Source organism: Xenopus tropicalis, chromosome 5 (genome assembly GCF_000004195.4).
Source record: "Xenopus tropicalis strain Nigerian chromosome 5, UCB_Xtro_10.0, whole genome shotgun sequence".
NCBI lineage: Eukaryota > Metazoa > Chordata > Amphibia > Anura > Pipidae > Xenopus > Xenopus tropicalis.
Genome location: NC_030681.2, coordinates 99513630 through 99530710, shown reverse-complemented (window position 1 = coordinate 99530710; position 17081 = coordinate 99513630). Strand labels below are relative to the sequence as shown.

Genomic DNA, 17081 nt, shown 5'->3' with positions numbered 1-17081 from the left:
GAAAAAAAAAATCTTCCTTCCCTATATGAATGACTGCTAAGGAAATATTTGGAGCTGAGGTGGCAGAAGGCAACTGACATGAAAAATAGTCTTTTTCTCTTTTCTAACAGAAGTAGGAGTAGAACTGGAAGCTGACTTTCTAGCAGCTGCCTACTGTGTGACGCGATTACGTAGGCTCGTTACTCCCAGGCGGCTGCGTAATGCGTCATTGCGTTACGTGTAGTCGTGACGCCAGTCTCGCGTGATGAGACTTTGACGTCGGGATTTTCTGTAAACGAGACTAGAAGCCGGCAGGCTTTGCGGGAAGAGTAAGTAGTGATACGGGACTGCGGGTTTTGTAAGGAAAAGCGGGACTTTCGGGCAGTATGCACATACTTGGATTGCCGCCCTCCCCCTTCTGTCATTGATTTGGGAAGGGAGGGCGGAAGCTAGGGTTCCTATGTGTTCTTTCCAAATTGAAGGATGTGACGGCAAAATCATGCAGAACAGCACGTGGAAACATAAAAAAAAAATCAGCGTCAAAATTTCAAAGCAATAAGAATGTAGAAACTTAATAGTGTCAGGATATCTTTACGTATCTCCAAATTATTAAGGAAAACAGTCTGACCATTAGAAATCTCATTCAGTTATAGAAAACAAAATATCCCTGCACAGATATTAATAAGAGTCTACCTTTCTAGCTATCTGCCATGGCTGGCATTTTGTTTGAAGACATCTTTGATGTAAAGGATATTGATCCAGAAGGAAGAAAATTTGATCGAGGTAAGCAGCATAGCAAAGCCAAACATGTCTGCTCCAAACATGAAAGGTCCATTTATTTTCTTTACATTGCTAATGTTGTGACTTTTCTTCTAGTGTCAAGGTTACATTGTGAAAGTGAGTCTTTTAAGATGGATTTGATCCTTGATGTTAATATACAGGTTTATCCTGTGGACTTGGGTAAGTTGGGATTTGTTGTCTGTACATTGACATGATTATAGCAGTCATTTTTGAAATAGGAGTCCACTTTAGAGACAAACACAATATCATAAAATGAAAATAATATTTTCAGTGGATTTATGTTTTGCAAACACAACGTCTAAAATGTCAAAAACAAAATTGACTTATCTGACAGTTTTCAGCCTTTTGTTACCTGTTAAGTAACACTCTGCAAGTGTCGGTGAACCCTTAGCAACTATCATTTGCAAATACAGTTTATTTAGTCTGTCTGATTCTGGGTCTTGCCAGTTGTAAGACCAGAAACAAACTTTATTATGGTTAATGCATATCTTGGTGCAGTGTGCTGTTGGGGTGGTATCAGAAGCTGGAGGATTTTTAGGGTGAATAGGAGTTGATCCTCTAGTTGTGTAAGTAGCACATACCTGAAGTAGCTTGTAAAATCTATGGTGCGGGTTCTATAGATCTGCTTTATGGGTTCCATTCTAAAAAAAAATGATGGCATGGCTGGCACTGCATTGACTAAACACGGTGCATAAATGCAAAGATGTATTTAAATTCTACCACATTACCAGTGTTTTATGAAGATTAACTGCACAACAGTTGTTAAATTGTGTGTCCTCTTACTCTTCTTCCACAGGGGATAAATTCCGCTTGGTTATTGCCAGTACGCTCTATGAGGATGGTACATTGGATGACGGAGAGTACAATCCTACTGATGACCGACCCTCAAGGTATCATATTACTGCAGATAAATAAAAAGGAACATATGGTTCATCCTGTTGGTTTCCAAATTATAGTCTTTGTGAGGCACGTGACTCATGCATTGCATTTCTTCTTTTAGAGCTGACCAGTTTGAATACATCATGTACGGCAAGGTCTATCGGATAGAGGGTGATGAAACTTCCACAGAAGCCGCTACCCGCCTGTAAGAATCCAAATCATCTACCCAGTTACTTGCTTCTTCATCTTAAACCTGCATGTGCTCTTTGTATGAAAAGACAAGAAGGTTTTTGCACCTGGGCCAGAAAGGCAACACACAGAAATTATTAGGGATGCACCAAATCCCAGATTCGGTTCGGGATTCGCCCCAAATCCTGCCTTTTTTTGATGGATTCGGTTTCGGCTAAATCCACTGTCCCAGCCGAACCGAATCATAATTAGCATAAATTTGTATATTCTAATTAGCATCCAGAAAGGGTTAAAATTTAGGGGGGGAGAATCCACTATGCGAGGATTGATCGTCGCATAGTGGATTCTGCCCTGCATCGCTGTATCACCCTCTTTCAAATGACCGGAAGCCAAGATTTAGCAGGTATTTTCTAATAAAGCATTCAAAATAATAAATGGTGTGCAGGATAGGGCAATTATTGGGGCAGGGTAGAATACATTTTTTAATTAAAAATTTTTAGTGTTACTTTTCCTTTAACAATTATTGCCAGGCTCCACCATGCCAATAAGCTGAACTGTAGACCACATCCAATAAGAGGATTACTCCTATTGGAATCTATGGATATGGCAAGCCTAGAACTCCACAGTAAGGGTTATATTTATCATGCTGTGTAAAAAAGTGGAGTAAAACAGTACCAGTGATGTTGCTCATAGCAGCAAAATCAGATGCTTTGCTTTGGTTGAACTGTTGAAATCTAATTGCTGATTGGCTGCCCTGAGCAACATCACTAGTAATGCTTCACTCCACTTTTTACACAGCATAATAAATATACCCCAAAGTCTACAATATAGTGGGATGGAATTTAAAGATAAGGGTGCATGTTTCAGATTTACAGTTTAATCAGTAGAAGGTGATTTATTAGGGAATTCTCTGACATCTCTCACTTTTTAATAGACACCAAATTGAATTGTGCAGAATAAGCAGCACCATTTATGGTGGATGAAAGCAAGCAATACTAATAGGGTTTATTTTTCTGTAAACTTGAAAGGGACTTATGTTTCACTTGTGCCCTTACTCTTTCACACAAGTTGCCTCTACTTTCCAATATTCTCTGTGTTCCATAACGTGCTCATGTTTCCTCTAGGTCTGCATATGTATCATATGGAGGACTTCTAATGAGGCTTCAGGGAGATGCTAACAATCTGCATGGATTTGAAGTGGATTCTCGTGTTTACCTCTTGATGAAGAAGCTGGCTTTCTAATGCTGAAGGGAATTATTGAATGGTGCAGTATTGGAATGTAATATAGACCCTTTTGACATCTTGTATTTTTTTGTATTTTAATAAAATATTATTTTGTGATAAATAGTTCTTTTGAGGTTTTAATAATGCAGTCTGTGACATTTTAAAGGTGATCCTTTATGTTCTTAAAGCAATATACAAAAAAAAATCTCAACCAGTCATCAGTTAAATGACTGGTGCAGCTGGTTAAAAAAAAAGTTTTTTTTTCTAGGCAGTCTAATTGGCTTTTAAAAGGAAAGCTGGGTTCTGAAACAAAAGGCACTTTAGGCATGCATTTTGTCCTCTTCATGATCATTATTGTGGAGATCCACAAAGAGACAACATTGTACTAAACTAGTGATGCTATTTTGTAGCGATAATACTCATTGAGATACTAGAAAAAAGCTACTTTTTCATCAAACTCTGCCAAGATAAATTGCTACACTTCAATCTACAACATCTAGGAAAGTAGCCTCAAAGTAATGCAACAAGATACTAACAGAATTGAAGTCAATAGGTACTAGGGTTATGGTTTTTAATTTCTTTATTCTCCTACTTTTCTTTAACAATGTTTTAATGTACAGATTTTAATTGCTGAAATAAAGGTTGATTTTATTTATAGGTGTGCCAACAAACTGTGTCCTTTGAAACATAATATATTCAATTGTGGAGGTCTTTGAACTCTGATAAAGGTTGTTTTGCACATATCCATAAGATGGCATAATGATAAAAACTATTCTACAGATAAAATCTAAAGATACAAAGGTTTAAGGGTTTTGTGAACCCTTAATATAAAACAAAAATTAGTAAATATTAATGAATCTGTCAAGAAAGTAGCAAATAAGGAATAAAAATGTATTTGTGTTTGCTTTACCTGTTTTAGGACACCCATCCTATGATGAGAACAGGTGTGTAGTACTGTTAGTAGTGTTTTGCAGGCATCCTTAATTGAGAAGGATCTAGGGGTTTTTGTAAATAACAAGTTGTCTAATTCCAGGCAGTGTCATTCTGTGGCTACTAAAGCAAATAAAGCACTGTTTTGCATAAGAAAGGGCATTGACTCAAGGTATGAGAACATAATTTTGCCCCTTTATAGGTCCCTGGTAAGGCCTCATCTTGAGTATGCAGTGCAGTTATGGTCTCCAGTCCTTAAGAAGGATATTAGTGAGCTGGAGAGAGTGCAGAGACGTGCAAATTGCTTCCAACACCACAAATTCAACTCCACAGCCCTGGCAGGCTATGGAGTCTGTACAGAAATCCAACACGGTCCTACTCTGGCTCCAGTACTCAAAATTACTTTGGACCCCCGATTCCACAGCCCTGTTTACAGACAGATGCGGGGGAAACTTTTTTTTTTTTTTTTTTAACCATAAAAACAACCTAGATAAGAGGAAAAGAACTTTCATCATGAGGATGGTGATAATGTGGGAATGCATGCCAGGTGATGTGATGGCAGGTTCTGTTAATGCCTTTAAGAGTGTCTTGGGGGATTTTTTGAGCATCAGAACAAGGAAGAGAAAAGAAGTGCTAAGGTGAAACTGGTTTTTATTTTCTTCATTAGTACCAGAAATGAACAAACCAGAACAAAACAGTAGCTATTTCTTACTTGCATAGTAACATAGAAAGTTGGGTTGAAAAAAAGACACATGGCTATCAAGTGTAATCTTTTATGTCTACATGAAACCTGCCTTACTGCTAGTTTATCCAGACCCTGATCAGCTTGTACTAAGATCTATGTTCAATATCCCTGTATTCCCTCACTTGAATTAAAACAAGACAATAAACAAAAAGTATGTTCAGCACAATCCCTATTCATTAAGCTCCTATTTAAATTGGGTGTATCTCTCTTTAAGCTGTAGATTTTGTAGGGGTGCTTCGTGCACATGAATTCATTTTGCCTAGGGCTGTTCACCAGGTCACAAACACAAAAACTCTTACGCTGAAGACACATGGGAGGGGAGACTTTTCGTAAAAGTCACGGTGACAATTTGTGTGAATTGTTGCAGCAGTGTTCATAATCCTCTATGGCGAAAAGTCCCCGCGATTAGTCTTGCTTAGCTAAAAGTCGCGGCGACTAATCACCCTGTGTGTCTTCACCTGTAGAAGAGAATGCAAACGTATTGTGCTGTTGAATAAATACAAAACACAGATAAAATGTGAAAACTTCTTCCTTTACTCTCAACTGCCTAAGAATTCAAGGTTAAAATCTGACTGCTCTGTGAGTGAGCCATAGTGATAATTCATATGATACTGTTTTCCAACTTGAAGCCTTTCTTTTACTGTCCAACCCAATAAATAATTGTTAAGACTTTTTTAAGATCATGGCTGTACAACTAGCTGCCCATGGGTCAGATGTGGCCCTCCAAGTGATTTTTATGGCCTTCATTCTGCATATGAGAGATATAAGGGCAACAACACAATTACATTTATATAACTTGATTTTTATGAGAACTAGCCTTTTGTTGTATCTTGCCAAAAGGTGGCACTGTTGAGCTACTGTTGGAACTTTGTCACTATGCATATAAATCTCCACATTAATATAATGTATGCGACAAAGTCATTCTTTAGAACTCATACCAAATGATGTTGAATTGAGAGCCTGCATGCTGATTGGCTAACTCTGACATCTTTGCCTTCTTATGTTTAAATGTATTTAAATAACTGTGCTAAAGTGCACTAGAGAGGCCTCTTGAGAAAGGTCAAGCAGATTCAAAAGCCAAGGTTGGTTCTCTCTGCTTCAACTTGTTTTGTATTTTCTACAATTATTGAATTTAGAAACAGTTATTCTTTCATTTTAAAATCTGGTAAATACTAATTCACTCTGTCTGTTGTTTTTTTAAAGCATGTCCAGTCATGGGTGGACTAAAAAATTCCCCATTTGAATGACCTTCGCATTAGTTAGAATAATTTTCCAAAGGAAGCAGCATGTGATTGTTTTTTTTATACACTTTTTTATACATACAGTAATCAGCCAGACACCAAGCTGGTAAATCCTTTAAACTAACCCTTGTTCATGTGCTGCAGGCCTGAACTGGCAATCTGTAGATTCTGGCAAATGCCAGAGGGGCTGCTGTAAGATGCCATAGACAGTCAACATTTAGTGGGCTGGTGGGGGGCGGTTTGGGCCTCTGGGTACTGAAAAAGCAAGGATCTGTTTTAAATTCCAGTGCAAGCCTGATGTGCTGAGATTTATTAACTCTGCCGGCAGCTTCCAGATTGACCCAATAGAGTCAAGGCTGGATTTGCTGCAGTCTTTTACAAGCAATAATGGGTAAAAATTGTGATTTTAGAAAAATGCTATCCCTACTAAAGGAAACAGTACAGAGAACTGGGAACTTTTTGGTTGTGTTATGGAGAGAAATTAAAGATCTGTTGGGAACTACATCCCAGGTTTCTAGAAAGGAAGAATTTGAGGGACCATTAGTCATTACAGAAAAAGTCTGAGGAGGGTGGGTCACCAAAAGAAAAGTAACTTAGGTTGGTATTAAAGATAAATTCATATATTGGAGTTTCCCTCTAAGTATCCAATATAATGATGTAGATACCTCCCCCAGGCAACCCTTTTTTAATACAAAATATTCTTTCCATTCACTTGTTACAGTAGGGCTTGATTTTGGATCACTGGAATGGTGGCTATGCTGTTAAAAGATTGATGTCAAAGTAAGACACCAGTTATTACACTACAAATGCCAGCATCCCCAAACGACTTTGAAAAACAAATATTTCCCCCATCCCTACCCCCCACAAAAGGATGTGTAATGCCACCGGTCCATGGTAAATGCAATTTCCGCTCTGCAATAAAACTGCTCCTGAATATAACCACACACAGAACTAGGCTGCAACTCTGTGCTGTCCTGCCCTTTCCTCTGGTAATAACAACAGGTCCGAGTGTGTTAAATGAGGGCACATAGTTCCACGCTCACCATTGTGACATTACAGTTGTATTACAGTACAGTATTACAGTACAGTTGTGTTACCATGTGTACAGTGAGAACAGATACTGAGAACTGATTATAATGCAGAATTTATTTCTGTTTCTGTATTGGTCAGTGTTAAACATTAGGGTCATTTCCATTGTCAGAGAGTCAAACCCAGTGACAGTTCCAGAAAGAAAATTCTTTGTGGCGTATAGGGGGCAAACCATTAGAAGGGTGGCAGGCTGAGTCTACTTCAGTTCTTTTTAGTGCATGCTGCAAACAAAGTTTAGCAAAAAAATAATTAACATTGAGTTTATAACCTAGCAAAATGTATCTCCTTACAAAAATAAAAAATAATTTTGGACACTAACTGGCTGGTGATTATCTTGGACCTTATTATTATCACACATAGTTCAATGCAATAAAAAAAAGGAACAACAACTTGTTCCTTTTTGAAAATCAGTTACCATGTGTTAGGGGGACAGATTATAAATAAAATGATGATTTTGTGTGAATGGAGAGGGCTGCACTTAGTTGTTGGACTACCAGCTGCTTACCACTTGCTTTGTAGGTTGCTGTTGACACAAATTCCTCTTGCATACAACCAGTAATAGAAAGTATTTTTTAAATGAGTTATTGATATGCAGGGCGTACAAATTTGGTTTGCACCCAAAATACATGCCAGTTGTGATATCTGCCCACACCACAATCTTCATTTATTATGCTATCCAATAAATGCATTTGTTGGCAGCCACTAGTATTGGCAGAAGCCAAGAATGCAGCAAACTCAAAGCCACTGGTATGTTTTAACCCTGAAACTGCTAGTGACATATATGTTTAAACCTTTACAAAAGGCATATGCATATCACCTTTCTCATATGATAGTGTATTGATATTGTAACATATTTCCTATGAAAAGGATTGCAATTCCAAATAGTAACTTTATAAAATATTTTATTCTTTTAAATCTTTATACCATGACCTGTCAGCAGTCTAAAATCCATCCAAAAAGTACAGTGCTATTTACTCTGGCCCACAACCTTTGGACCTTGGGTCTGAGTCACTATACCTGTTACATGATGCCTTCCCTTCCACAAGCCCTGAAAGGCCCTAGAATCCCTTTGCTATTTTCTCTGGCATCATGTAATCTTGCAATCTTTCCCCCATTATATAGGCAACAAATAATTGACACAAAAATATCTGCAACTGTTTCCACCTATTTGTGTTTACATTGCTCTTTTTCCCCCAATAATACAGTTTAAATTTTTTTTTTTTTTTTAGGTTATTAAAACAGAGAATCCAGCCATTAACAGATTAGTCAAAGCAAACTACATCTAGATATATGGTATCAATGCTGTGAACTATCCAAAATTAGTTAATTTATTTACTTTTTAGAATCTTTTTACCCATTAGAAATGTAAAAATCTCAGGGGAGGGCCCTGACACACATGGAGTAGGGAGCAACTATCTAAGTATGGTTCCCTCTCTTTCAGTTATGGTTATTGGTAATGATAAGCAAATCTGTCCCGTTTTTGTGAATATGCCGAAAAATTCGCAAAACAATGGAAAATTCCCAAAATGCATTGTCAACAGCCAACACTTTTTTTCTCACTCCAAATGCATTAGTCAATGGGCGTTTTTTTTTCACTCCTACAGCGAGTCTTTTTAGGCGACAAATTTTTTTTACGTGCAACAAAAATGTGATGCGAAGTGGTTAGCACTGGTGTCTCAGTTTAATTCTAAACTGGGTACTGTCTGTGCAGGTTACATAAAAAACAGGTGTCCCAGGTACATTTTTCATGTCTGTTTTGCTCCCCATCTCTTTTTACATTTGTATGTGGCTCACAGGTAAAAACAAGTTTGGGGACCCTCGCTATTGGACTTTGATACAATTATACCTATGGTGTGTATTTGTATGTGCATTTGTCACTCCAACCTTATATTTGTGTTATTTTATGTATTATTTCTTTTCCTGGGCAGGAATTGCTACTAGAATTAATAGAAAATAAGAAGCATATAAACTACACTAAAACTGAAACTCTTACCCACTGGGTTTTAAACAAGAGCCAGAACAGTTGCTGATCAGATCCAAACTACAGTGCAGTTTTTTATTACTGGGGCTCATCGCTGCTTGAAAGGTTTTCTGATCAGCGTATTTAGCAGCAAGCAGTGATGAGTGAATTGTTTCACCAGGCATGGATTCACCGATTTTCCGCATTTTGGCGTTGGCGAAACTTCCGTGAAAATTCCCAGCAGAAAAATTTGTTGCACAGAATTTTTTTTTCACATGTCAAATTAGGTGCGATCGCATCAAAAAGGGAGCGGTCGCGTCAAATTGGGCGCGGTCACGTAAAAAAGGTGCGTTAACGTCAAATTGGAAGTGGTCACGTCAAAAAAGCACACGCCGCAAATTTTCTAGCTGTTTTGCGAATTTTATGGTGAAGCGAAACGGGACTGATTCGCTCATCACTAGTGCCAGGGAAGAAAGGAGACCCTCTGGCACTCATTTGTATGCAAAGTAAAATGAATCCTGTGAAGCATAGTCAGCCTAACTCACAATATTTTCTCTCTCATGAGATGTTCTACAGGCTAAAGCTCACCCACTGGGTTTTACCACCCACCCAGGAAAGTTGCTGATCAAATCCTAACTACAATCCAGTTTCTTATTATTGGGATCATCAGAACATGCAGGGATTTCTGCTCAGTATATATAGTGCCAGTAAAGTAAGAAATGAATTATGGGAACCAAAGTCAGCCTAACTCCTCATATTGTCTCATTCATGGCCCAGCCTGACCCTGAAGAAAAACATTAGTAACATCAGTAATCAGTAATTAGTATACACATTATTTTAAGTATTCCAGACAGTCAGCCTCTGATTGGACACTGTCCCACTACCAGCAGCTTTATTAAAACTCTGCATCAAAATGGAAATTGTTTGGGAGACATAATAAAAGGAACTGATGACAGGAGAGAGACAGTTTACCGATGTAATGTACTCATTACATGTAATGCGTTGAGCCCCACGCCTTTAAGTTGTTAATGATGAGTGTGTATGTTGTTTAGACTTGAATTTAACCGGAGCTGCCCTGGTTCTTTTTTACCCACAAACATTGTTATTGCTTTATGTGGCCAAATCCTGCTAGGCTCCAAGTGCTCCAGGAGCTCAACCATTAGAGAAACTGAACACTAAGTAAAATAAGGGATGTCTGAGTAAAGTGTTGCATGCCCAGCAGTTGCCGATTCACAAGAATAGAAAAAGACAGGGCTGGCAGATATTACATTAGCAACTTTAGCATTCAAGTCAGTAGCAAGTGTTTGCGCAACACACAAAGGGAACTGCAAAGGTAAAGGTGGCCAGCTGATTTTTTACTTATAGTATAAACAACCGATTCGAGAACAATCCGATAATATCGTTAACTTATCGTATAGTTGATGGTTTACAAACGATCGTCAATTTACCAATCGGCCCGACTCTTCTGCCTACCCCTATTTCTGCCCTGTGTGTAACTACCTTTGTGCAAAATATTTTACTTTGCATTTGTTTTCATGAATGCTTTTACCCAAATAGCAGTACATTTACCAACAACAGACAAGACAAAATTGTTCATGGAGAGGAAACATGGTTCTCATTGACACCTCACACACTGGGCAGCCCATGTTGATGCTGTTGCAAGATGCACCTCATTTTTCCAATAGTTTTACACCTGTATTGAAGAATGAGGCATAGTTTTTGCAGCAAGTACAATTATACTGAAATTGTGATATTGTTTTGTTGTAGGTAAAATGTGGCAGATAGCATAGTTTTTTGCACTTAGCAGTATATATAATCTATATTTATATATCAGCGATTCTTAACTTTTGGAGACTCAAAATGAATTCCCATAATCCTCTTGAATACAGTGACATTTTTCTCCTACAGAAGGAAATTGTAATCAAAACACAGTGTTTTTAAAATGATGTTTAATTTTCAAAGCTGCTCTCTTGGTTAGATAAGAGTCTCTCTAGTTTAGTATCTTTTAAGTTCATTGTTATTTGACTTTCCTTCCCACAAACAGAAAATACAATTGTAGCACATCATGGTTTGATTCTCATCTTGCTGGTGGTACATGAGTTTGGATATTCATAGTTTTGGATTCTCTATTACATGAGTGTGACTATTCATAGTTTGGATTCTCTTTTTTGCTAGTGGTACATTAGTGATCCCCAACCAGTGGCTCGTGAGCAACTTGTTGCCCCCCAGCCCTTGAATGTTGCTCTCAGTGCCCCCAAACCAGGTAGTTATTTTGAATTCCTGAATTGGTGGCAAGTTTTGGTTGAATAAAAACTATATTTACTGCCAAATAAAGCCTCCTGTAAGCTGATAGTGTGCATAGAGGCTACCTAATAGCCAATCTTAGCCCTTATTTGGCACCTCCATGAACTTTTATGATGCTTGTGTTGCTCGCCAAGTCTTTTTACAATTGACTGTGTCTCACAAGTAAGAAAGGTTGGGGACTCCTGTGGTACATGATACTTTGTCAATTCTTAAGCTGGCCATACACACACCGATGATATCATACAAAACCTCGCAGAAGGCTGCGTATATCGGTCAACACGCCGATCGGGCGCCATTGAAGGAGCCTGAGCAAAATCTGCCTTCAGGGCTGAATCAGCAGAAGGCAGTAGAAATCCTATTGTTTCTACCTCCATATCTGACGATTCAGCCCTGAACATCTGTGGAGGGTGGGAATGATCTTTCGAAAGATCAAAAATCGCCACGTGTGTGGCCACCTTTAGTTTGCATTGTCTTCTTGCTCTAGAATTTATTTCTCTTCTGACTTATTTAAAACTGAACTTTAGAAACACAGCAGTCATGGGAAATTTTCATGAGCCCCCTTATAGGAGAAGTCAATGTAAAATTATAGGGTGGCATTTTATTTTGAACCCCACAATAAGTGAAATTGCCAATCTGCTACACCAAGCCAGCATTACTCTTTTATAAAAAATGTATAGGCCTGGGGTACTTTCTTTTGAGCACTGCTTCCTCATCTTTTTGTGCTTTCCCAGGTGTTCCCTGCAGCATTGTGGGCAAGCACAGGTGCATTATAGAACGTTTTTGGCAATTGTTGTAGAGCGCACAGCAGCCAACATCTTTACTGTTTTCGGGCACTCCTGCTTCTATTAAATGTGGGCACATGCGCAGAACAAAAAGTTACATACAGACACCAGATACATACAGACCTTATGAGGGTCCATGCAACGACCTGTTTTGTAAATTGTTTTGTAAATTAATGTAAATGTAGTCTAGAACATCCCAGTTCTTGATTAGGTAAAATTTGGGGAGAAATGCTGAGCTAAATTAGGCTGACAAATATAAATATAATATATATATTTATATATTATATAAAACTATAATATATAAATATAAATCTGTAGCAGCAGTTCTAGCTGCCATGTATTACACAGGATTAAATTGATGTGCGGCCATGTGAGAAATTACTGTCTGTGGAGGTAGCATATTTCCATTCACTTTTTTAGCAAGGAAGGAAGTTGTCTGCCAGAACAAATGGGAATTCCATAAAATCCCACAAAACTCTGCCGCAGCTATAAGGATTAGGAAAATGTAAATTGAAAATGTATTTTTCAGACTTCACATAATTATCCAAACAAAGGTTGCATATCTCATAGTGATGAATAAATCTAAACCTTTTTGATTTGCAAAAAATTTAGTAAAACTGTGAAATTTTGCTAAAGGCATTGCTGTTAAGTATTTTTCAGGTCTGTATTATCATATACATTGTCCTACATTGTTAGAGAAGATCCTTTCCACTATGCTGCAACTGCTCTTAATAGTAAAAAAGGCTGCCAATTTCTTCCAAACCTGGCCCCCAGGCATCTTTTCAAGAGTTCTTGATTGGTTGATGTTGATAGCAAGGGGCACATAACAATGACATTGGAATTGTTTCTGGTGCAAAAAGAATGCAGGACAAACATTACCACGGATTTGTGAAATTTTCCTCACTGCTGAAATTCTCCAAAAAACTGTACTGGGCAAAAAGTTTGTTCATTCATGACATTTTTTTAGTAGTTTTAAAGTTATTTGCAAATGTATTTGTTATCAAAACGTACTGTATATCTGCCTGGCTGCTTATATTCTCTGCCCTCCTGGTTCTGAAACAATGTAGACAAAGTCTGGAAACAACCAAGATATATACCCCTTTTTATGTGTGCCTTGTCCCTTTTTGGGGGGTATAGCAATGGTCTTATTGCTCAAGGCATTATTATTATTAACATTTATTTATAAAGCGCCAACATATTCCGTAGCGCTGTACAATAAGTGGGTTTCATACACTGGACATACAGAGTAACATATAAAGCAACCAGTAACTAATACAAGTGGTAAAGAGAGCCCTGCCCAAAAGAGCTTACAACAAAAAAAAAGCAAATGGCACTCAGGACTACAAATAAGGGTAAAACCCTTTTAAAAGTATTATTGCGGAGGTGCAACGTTTCGGGGCAATGTGACCCCTTTATGCTTGATAAAGGGGTCACATTGCCCCGAAACGTTGCACCTCCGCAATAAAACTTTTACAAGGGTTTTACCCTTATTTGTAGTCCTGAGTGCCATTTGCTTTTTTTGTTGCTACAGTGTATTTGGAGGGTGCCGATCCCTCCAGCAGTGTGCACCGGACAAAAAATTTTTTTGGAGTGTTAGGGTGTGCGGATAAGGTCTCTGTGGTCCAAAAGAGCTTACAAGGCATAAGGTTTTGCTTAAATAAAGTTACTTTTTTTTAAAAATTCCTAAAATGTATCTGAAGTAGGTGAACTTTAATTAATTTCTATTGTAAGGCTTTCATTAATAAAAGTGCTAAAAATGGAATCATAGTAATTTTGGAATGTGGCTACTACAAGAATGGAAAAAGTCATGCTTACCACTAAACTATTAAACAATTAGTAAGACCACAAAATTCATACAGAAAAAGACAAGAGATCCTCTGCACCCTTTATCAATATATATAGGACATTAAGACATTCTGTGCATTAAGCTACTAAAAATGCCCTCCCCTTTAAGCAAAACAGGGATTGTTTGCCCATATGTTCCAATATATTCAAGCTGGACAAATAGGTAAAAGTTATCCCTGGTCTGGCTAATAATAATGATGTTACCTTTTTATAAAATTCCTAAAAAGTAGGTGTGTTGTCATTCATTTCCATTTGTAAGGTTATTATTACTAAAAGTGCTGAAAGAGGGAATTATAGTAATTATGGAATACAGCTGCCATAAAAAGGACCTAATTTATGAGACTGCTGACACCCACTTTCGCAAATTTACTGTCTGGCACTATGTACACATTTGCTCGGTATAATTTGCTCAATTACTGAATGAGAAATAAGTCGGACTGAAAAAAATGAAAGACATTCCTACTGCAGGTGGAGCCTGTTGGACCAGTGTTTTACATATAAAAAGTACTTATAGAGCTGTCAACCTAACAGCTCTGCTACCCGGGGGGGGGGGGGCACCGTCGACATTTTTTGCCTAAAAATCGCAGCTGAAGCTGAAAAATTCTACTTGCACACAGTGTCGGACTGGGACTCTGAGGGCCCACCAGAAAACCTTAGACCATAGGCCCACTCTCCAAACTATTTTCCTCGCCCAATCTCTTTATTCTCCTAGTCTCTATTATTTACATGCTAGCCTCTATTCTTTCATCTTTTTCTCCTCTTTTTCCCCATACAGAAATAGGGAATGACCATGAAGCAGGCCAAATGGTCAGAAGCAGGAGGGCCCACTGGCACCTGGGGAAGCAGGAGGGCCCACTGACACCTGGGCCCACCGGGAGTTTTCCTGGTATCCTGGCGGGCCAATCCAACACTGCTTGCACTTGCATCAAATGATGTCACCAAACGCGTACTGTGCATGCACACCCAAAATTCACCACAGGAAGTTGTGAAACTTTGGAAAAATTGTGAGAATGCTACTGGGGACTGGAGAACAGGGGAGAGCCAACCAATTCAGGTAATGTCCAAAGAAAAGGGGGGGGGGTTGACTACTCTGTAGATAGGGTACCAGTAAGACTAATTATTGCCTTGAATCCATAACTGAATAGACTATTCTGGCATCAAAATTCCCACCCATTGCTGTCCATGGCAAATGTGTGAGTAAGTGTGCACAACATTGCCTGGGTGGAAAGAACTGCAAAATACTTGATGACCTACGTCTAACAACATACAGATTTAACCCTTCAACCTCTTACACTAACAAAAAAACCCCCAATGTAAAGAAAGTGCCCAATGATCTCTAAAATTGCTACTGACTTAGGGTTACCATCAGTCTCTATTTCAGGGGAGCAAACAAAGTAAGTCCATACACTCACAGTTCCTTGTAAACTCAGTCTGTTATCCACTGGTGCAGATCCTCCTGATGCACCTGGCCAGGTGCCTATAGTAATGACTGACCCCATTTCAGATTCCCTGTCACTGAGGAAAATTGACCCCAGCTAACATCCCTGCCTCTGAAGCTGTCCCTGGCCGCCCCATGGCAACTGGGTCACCCCCAGCCAATTGTTGCTATTCCCGGACAGGAGGAAGAAAGAAGTGATCTTCTGTCACCTGACCCCTTCCCTCCTCCCATGTGCTCCAAACTTCCTGTGCCAGCTTTTCTGTTGCTGAAGGAAAGAATATGTATAAAATTATTTCAATTATTTTCTAGGGGAATATATTAAGATTAAAATATGAGCTATAAGAGCTATTTTTTCTGAGGAAGAAGCTGAATAAAGCCAGTGACAAAGGCTTCTGTGACCTATCCATTACTCTCTATACCACCTGCCCAATGATCTGTTATATAGATTGCATTGAGTCATGCATTGAACAGATAAAAGTGTGATTCTCGGTTAATGATCCTTGCACATTTCTGCATTTTGCACTTCCTACATTCCCCCTCCCACATTATGAGTCTTATTTGCTTTTTGCTGAACATTAATCCAATGTCTTTGTTGGATGGAGATACAAAAGAGAGCATATTGTGAACATTGTAAACACAAGAGAGAGGGCAACAATAGTATGATTAAACCAATGCACCAGCTACAGATGCATGAGTTACTTTGGTAACACACAGTACTGCTGAGTATATGGATCCATTCTGTTACCAGCATTTTAACTGAACAATAGACTATAATTAGCATAATGATTAGGCACTGAATTACCAACATAGACACTATTCCCCAAAATAAATTTTTAACCAACAATAAGTTTATATCATATTAAGTGGCCTTTTAGTGAAATTTACCAAACTTGAATATATAGTTTAGTAAATATTGCATTTTTCCTTCTTTTTCCTTGAACCACCATTTTTTGATGGCTGTGTGCTCCCTCAGAGATCACCTGACAGGAAATAATTCAGCTCTAACTGTACCAGGAAGTAGTGTGGGAGTAAAAGATAAAACTTTGTCCATTAATTGGCTGATGTGACCTAACATATACCTATAGATGTGTGCCTTTGGTTTTTGTGTGTGCACAGTGATGATTCCATGGGGCTGTATATAGTACTTAAAACATACCTCCCAACATTTGAAAAATGGAAAGAGAGACAAAAGGAAATTGCTCGCGTAGGATGGCAATATTTTTTGACCCTGCCCATTTTTGTGACCACACCCCCTAAATACCACTCCCATTTTAACAAATTTGGCAGTGTGATTTAAAGTTTGAACACATTTCTGGGGGTTTTGGGGTCATTTAATGTGTTATTACAGTTTTGCTAATGCAGGTGAAATTGCCCTTTAAGCTGCAAGTCTCGGGTTCCCCCAAGAGACCTGTTTAGCTTATTAGTTACAATTGTATCTCAGTGCAGGTATGGCTTATTATCTTTCTGGGCTCTCTGCCAAAAGCTACTATTTAATACATTTTGTATCTTTTTAGCATTCAGTGCAGGAGATCAAAGGGAAATGAGGGACTTTTCAGTAAGGCTGATGCCACACGAGGCGTAGGGCTGAAATTTTCGGCAAGCGGATAAACGCTTGCCGAAAATTCAGCCCTACGCCTCCTACTTGTGCCTGCACCCGAATGAATGAGATACGCTC

The 17081-nt window shown here is 38.5% G+C and overlaps 1 protein-coding gene across 1 annotated transcript; it reads left to right on the top strand.

Annotated features, from left to right (window-relative positions):
* The first annotated feature begins 295 nt into the window (after window positions 1-295).
* Window positions 296-3193, top strand: polr2h (polymerase (RNA) II subunit H). The gene is given in 6 exon segments (NM_001016113.2): window positions 296-308; window positions 681-762; window positions 856-939; window positions 1577-1670; window positions 1781-1864; window positions 2973-3193. Coding segments are annotated over 5 exon segments (453 nt in total). The 5' UTR covers window positions 296-308; window positions 681-689; the 3' UTR covers window positions 3091-3193.
* The last annotated feature ends 13888 nt before the right edge of the window (window positions 3194-17081 follow it).